Source organism: Mesitornis unicolor, unplaced genomic scaffold, assembly GCF_000695765.1.
Source record: "Mesitornis unicolor isolate BGI_N332 unplaced genomic scaffold, ASM69576v1 scaffold19313, whole genome shotgun sequence".
NCBI classification, from domain to species: domain Eukaryota; kingdom Metazoa; phylum Chordata; class Aves; order Mesitornithiformes; family Mesitornithidae; genus Mesitornis; species Mesitornis unicolor.
Genome location: NW_010176910.1, coordinates 48,930 through 55,020, shown reverse-complemented (window position 1 = coordinate 55,020; position 6,091 = coordinate 48,930). Strand labels below are relative to the sequence as shown.

The 6,091-nt window shown below is 37.9% G+C and overlaps 1 protein-coding gene across 1 annotated transcript in view; it reads left to right on the top strand.

Moving 5' to 3' along the window:
- Window positions 1–5,446: 5,446 nt before the first annotated feature.
- Window positions 5,447–6,091, top strand: part of SEC24B (SEC24 family member B) — a gene marked incomplete at its 5' end in the record, with an annotated part of 39,431 nt that continues 38,786 nt past the window's right edge. Inside the window, 1 exon segment of the mRNA XM_010181884.1 lies at window positions 5,447–6,091. This exon segment is cut by the window's right edge and continues 14 nt beyond it. Within this exon segment, the coding sequence (XP_010180186.1) occupies window positions 5,447–6,091 (645 nt within the window).

Genomic DNA, 6,091 nt, shown 5'->3' with positions numbered 1-6,091 from the left:
GACCCGGCGGAGCTGGCCCATAATAAAGCCCTTTCTCTGAAAGAAGGCGAAACCCGCCGGAGCCGCTCGGGAAAGGCGCGTCCCGTCCCGGGCCCCCGCCGCTACGTGAGGAGTTAACTTTTAATAAGGAACCAGCCTCTCCCAGACTCGGTAAAGGATCGTTGGAGAGGGTGTCTATTCGCTTTCTTCTCACTTGGTGGCTTTAGGTCTGCTCGGTGTTGTGGTGCTGCTTTGTGGCGTTTCGGGAATGCTCTGGAGGCCGAGGCACCTCTAGGCCTCGGCTCTTGCAGCTGTGCATGAGTGTGGGCCGAAAACCACCTGAGGTAGATAATGCTGCTTACAGGCGAAGAATAACTCTATGAACTTAAAAGTAGTAGGTGTTCACACAACAGAATCTTGAGTTTTCAGTTGAATGAACGAGACTGGACCAGTGAAATGTGAGTCACTGAAAAAAACAAAGGTAAAATAGTTCAACGGCATAAAGAACTTACTTTTCAGATGGTGAAGTATTGAGACTAGACTGTGTTGTGAATTAAAATAATTAGCATGTAGTCCTTCATTTTTAAATTGGCGTGCTATAAAAACAATTCTTTATTAATACACCTTGTTAACTTTTCAGAATGCCTGTATCATCTTCATCCCCACCTAACGATGGCTTGGTACCTAAACTGGGCCTCTTGCTTACAGAGAGTTTTAGCTCCTACTGTTAAACCCTTTATTTTCTAGTCAGGCTATTTTGCACACAGGTGTTTTTCTGCACAGGTCAGTATGCAGGGTACGGAGCTGCAAAATTTTTTACTCATGAATGTTTCTCACATCCAGAGCAACGATAAGTACTTACATGCCTATAAAGTAGGCTTTGAGTCAGTTTGCAGGTAATGCAAAAGTCACTGAAGTGAATGAAAAGGAAGGTAATTAAATGGTAGATTTTAGGGAGATGGTAATACCTAAGATGTGTTCTCCAAACTTAAGTATTGTAATGCTGAGTTTTGTCAAAATTATTCAGAAAATGTCAACTTAGATGACTCTTATAAAAACCATGTCATTATCAAGACACAGCTGCTACAGCATCCATAACCTGGAAGTGTGTTTCACAGAAAAACTTAGAAACTGGCATCATACCTTCTCCTTGTGTATTTAACTGAATGAAACAGTAATTTTAGAGCCATCATTACTGTTTGTTATTTTAACTCCATGGTGCTGCTAATATTCTTAAAACCAGCGTGTTTAAAACCATGTAGTAGGCCATTTATTTTTTGCTAAATGCTTTTTCTTTAATTCTGAGAAACTTACACACTTTTCTGTAACTGTCTTGAAATTTGATTGTATAACTTGCTAACTAATCAACTTTGGCTTCTGTGTTCCTGAAGGTATCTTACAGTGATGTGTGTTTGATTTGTAGCCAAGAACTCCGAATTTGTAGTTTTGTGTCATTTAGCAATAGCATCCCAGAATTTTTGGGTTAGTGTATCTGTTGTCTTTAAGTACTAATGTTCTGAAGTTATAACACAGGATTTGAAGCTTCTCTTTTCTCTCTCTCCTTTTTTTTTCCTTCCCTGAATTGTATCAGGAGGAGGAGTAGAGGAGAATAGGAACAGAAAAAGATCATACTGGAAATTTCTGTTCTGGTAGAAACTGAATTTCACAAAGAAGACTCATTGCTTTTGAAATTTAATTTTACATCAGTATAATGGAATTTAAATGTAAGATACTTAAGTGAATATGGCTATTCCTATATTGGCTGGAGAAGACACTGTATTGCATTCTTTCAGATGTTTAGAGTGCTCTGTTTTAGTTTCATAAAATGTGGATCTTTCAGGTAATACTTTGAAGTTACTGGGATCTGATGAAAGGGGGGCTGTTTTTTGCAGAAGGCAAGGAGCCTGTTCCATATATGGTGATATTTAAAAGGATATTCAGCTTTGATTTTACTAAATTTTGGCTGGTCCAGTGACTTAAGTCCATTTGAGACCCTTGGAGACTTTAGTTTTAGTATAACTTTTTAAAAAACAAACAAACAACTTCTTGTTTGTATTTGATATTTTTTCTTCTGTCTTACAGTGCTCTCAGTTTGATCCTATACTGAAATTAAATGTTTGAAAGAAAAAAAAAATCCCTTGTTTGGGGGATGTTCATAAGTTTGGAGCTTTAAAATACAATTCTTCTGAATAAAATGTTGCAAGTTGGAAAAGCCTTTATTGTAGTAGACTTACATGTGGCTTTGTATCTAAGTAGAAAATTACCTGTTTCCTAATTTCAGCATAGTTAGAGGTTGCTTATTAAATCAGTACTAAAAGATTATGTATTTTTCCAGTGGCAATGGAGGACTTCAGTGCTAACAATTTAATATATCGAGATGTAATGTTTCTCCAGGAGATTTTTGTCCAGTGTTGCCTACAGCCAGTTTGTAAGATTACCATTGGTATCACTGATAGCGTTTTGGGACCCTAATTTTCATAATGATGTTCTTTAGCCGTGTTTGATTATGATGTTATTTAGCCTTGTTTTCCATCCCTCCTCTGGCTTTGGATCTTTTGGATAGTTTAATTAAATTTGATAAAGAGCATAGAGGTGTGTAAGATACAAAATCCCTGAATATTTTGGGAAAATGAGAAGCTGGGTAAAAGAAGGAGCCAGACATTAATTCCAGGACTGAGCTGCTCTGGGAGCTCAGCAGTGACTTGTTTTGCTGGCATGTTTGTAGGCAATTAAGGGCATGCAGAGCTTAACGAGGCTCAGTGGTGCTGCTCCCTGTGCATCCCATGAGGGAGCTATGGGGAGTTTGTCTGGAAGTTGGCCTTGTAGGGTACATACCCTGTGTGTAGGTAGGGTGCATTACAGGTACATTCATGTGAGAGAATGCATGGACATAAAACCAACCAAACATGACACTAGCAAGAAAAGCATTACTGATTCACATAGAGGTATAGCCATAGCCATTTTTTTTTTTGGTGGTGGTTTTTCCCCCCTTAAAAAGTGATAAGGCTTTTGGAGTTCAGCTGTTACGTGTGTATAGGTATACATAGAAACATTATAAATTATTAATTTGTCTGTAGCACGGGTTCACCGGTTTCATTTTAGCGGTAGGCCATTTTCAATGACATTTTAGCAGTACGCCTTCTGTGTGCAGGCAGCCAAGGTTTTCAACTCCTCCTGTTGAGTTTTTTGAAAGAGATTTGTCAGGTGTTTTTGGAGGAAGGTAGAGTACCTGAGATGTCAGGACAGATTGTGCAATTAACCAGGTGTCGAAATGACACTGAAGATGTACCCAGATTTCCAGTGCTGAAAACTGTCCTATTATCTAGTCATCATTAGTAGCTCTAGCTGCTAATTGCAGTACAAAAATTACTTTCTACTCATGTTCTTTATAATCAAATGGACAAAAAACTCGCTTCGGATAATGGGAATGATCTGTCATCTGTAATATGTAAAACATGCTTTTAAAGGACCAGGAGTTTGAAATAAAAAAATACAATTTTTGAAATGTCAGGTGTGTCTGTCTTAGTGAGGTCTTAATGGAATTTATACTCTTGAATGCTCATGTAGAGTTCTAAACTTACAAATGTTTCTGTTTGAAAATGTGAGTGAAGATGACTTGGGCATTCTATAACATAAGGACTGATAATTGGTATCAGTATTGGTAATTTAATCTGGCTTTGTTTATGGTGTGTGTTTTTTAAGCCAGAGCTAGATACTGTGAGACTTTGCAGCAGATGTTTTGATAATGCAGCCTTTTATTTAGAAGTAAGCTGCTCCTAAACCAATTTCTAAATTATGCCTGCTCAGTTAATTCTGCGTATTTTAGTAGAATAAATACACAGATTCTTCAGAGTCTTTTCTTGCCGTAATTTCTTAGAACAATAAGCCTTGACAGACATAAATTCTGGGTATATTTTTGAGTTTGTTTGTTCAGACTTTTAAAAAGCATTTCAAAAGTCTGCCAGAGTTCGCATAGCTGTTAATGATGTGCTAACTTAAAATAATTTTCCATTAAATGACAATAAACTACAGAGGTTTATGAAGCAGCTCCCACTTTTTTAAGAAAATAGTAAATCAGAAGCATAGTTCCATATTCTCATCAAAACTCGAGATGTAGGGATTGGGGTTTTTTAAGCTCTTTATGCTTTCTCCCAAAGTGCCTTTCTGTCTTTTGACCCAGCGGTCCAAGTTACTGTTGTTCAGTTTTTGGCTCCTTTCTCTTCTGCTCAACTTTCTGAGTAGTCCATTATCAAAAGGCCCTTTAATTTTATCAGAAAGCAATTTTGAACAGTATGTTCCTTGCTTACAATATTCTGTTAACAAATTCATTATTAAAATTGCCTTGCAAGTTAATTGTAGAACATCGGGGTATTACTTTGAGAACAGTGACTTTTCAGAATTTAAAAACAAGAGAAATAATTTTGTAATCTTTAGAATTATAAGAGGGGGAATCAACAATTCATTATAGCTGCTGTTTAATTTGCGAGTGACCCAGTGCCATGCTTATGTTTCTGATTCACTGAGGGCTGGGAAATAACGCCATAGTCATTCAGCATGATGCAAGAGGAAGAGTGTGGTAATTTTAAGAAAGGAAGTTATCCAGGGAAATGAATTTGTAATTCACTACAAAACAAAAATAGGGTTCAGAAAAAGTACTTGAGGAAGAACTTTCAGATTTACCATTGATCAATTGGCATTGAAAGAAAGCAGTTTGGACATAGTTAACATTCAGTCCCTAGCAAGTAAGTGCCTATTTTACCCTTGTTGGACCACTGTGTAATTAACCTGTAATGTTGTAGAGCCAGTTAGAGTGAGAGCAGAGGTTAATTTCTCTGATGTGAACATCTTCTGCACCTGATGTAAATATCAGACAGTAAACAGCAGTGAACTGCCTTGTTCAGATACTGTATTATTTAATAAAAATGTTAGTTTTTGTAAAAGCCTAATACAAAAGAACATGGAAGAAAAAAATAAGTGCCCTGCAGCACTTTATCCTGTGCACCATAGTGAGGATTTTTAAAGAAGTGTACCTACATTTTTTGGATATTCATGTATTCGAATGACTGCAGCTTTTCATTTTCCATATTCAGTTTCTCTAAGGTATACTGTTGTATTCACTTAGAAACATCAGTTTGGTGCTTACTGTTGCTCACTTTAAGTATTGACCTCCTAAAAACTCTTAAAAATACTCAAAGTACAAATATGAGGCATACAACCTAGGCATGGAAACCTCTTTTGATAATGAAGCAATACATTTTTCTATTCTGTACGTGTTTGCAGATCTAATACGGTATTTTGAATGCCTTGTACTTGGTTTATGCTCTTTCTGCTGATGCAAATTGACCAAAAAATAGTGACAGAAACCAAGAAGAAACTAGTTGTTTGTTAATTAAAGTTAAGTACAGAGTCCATTGACATTAGTAGCAGATGCACCTTTAATACATGTGACACTTTCTCTTCATTTCAGGTCCTGTGCAGAGTCAGCTGCAGTTCCCTTCTGGCTATGGCTCGCATCCTTCAAACTACAGTGTGCCCTCAGGACACTATTCCCAAGTGCCCAATAAAGCTGCTGCTTCACATTTGGATAATCAGTATAGAGCCAGTTACTACCCTACTTACTATTCAGCACCAGCACAAAGTGTTATGACACCTTCTGTGGGTACCAATGTGTTGAATGCACAGGAATTGCAGCAGTTGTACAACAAAACTCCTCCCCATGCAGTGGGGTCAGCTGAAGGACCTATTCAGGGAGCAATATCATCTGCATCCTACTTGCATACGAGTGCTCAGCAGTCATATTCAGCATTTGGTAATGACTACAGCGCTTCTGTCAGCTCTTCAGTTGCATCTCAGGGATTTCCCTTTAATTCTGGTCACTACACCATGCCCGTGGTTTCTAGTGCTATGTATCCTAATGTTTCCTATCCTCCTGCGACTGCTGGCAGTGTGTATGGCCAGGCATTTACGTCTCAGAGCCTACCTGCTGCTGGACACTTCAAAGACACAAATACGTTTTCTAGCCAGAGTACATCAGTACCTCATTCACTTCAACAGCATGTTCCCGTGGGATATAATTCAACATTATCAACTATTTCATCTGCTCAGTCAGTTC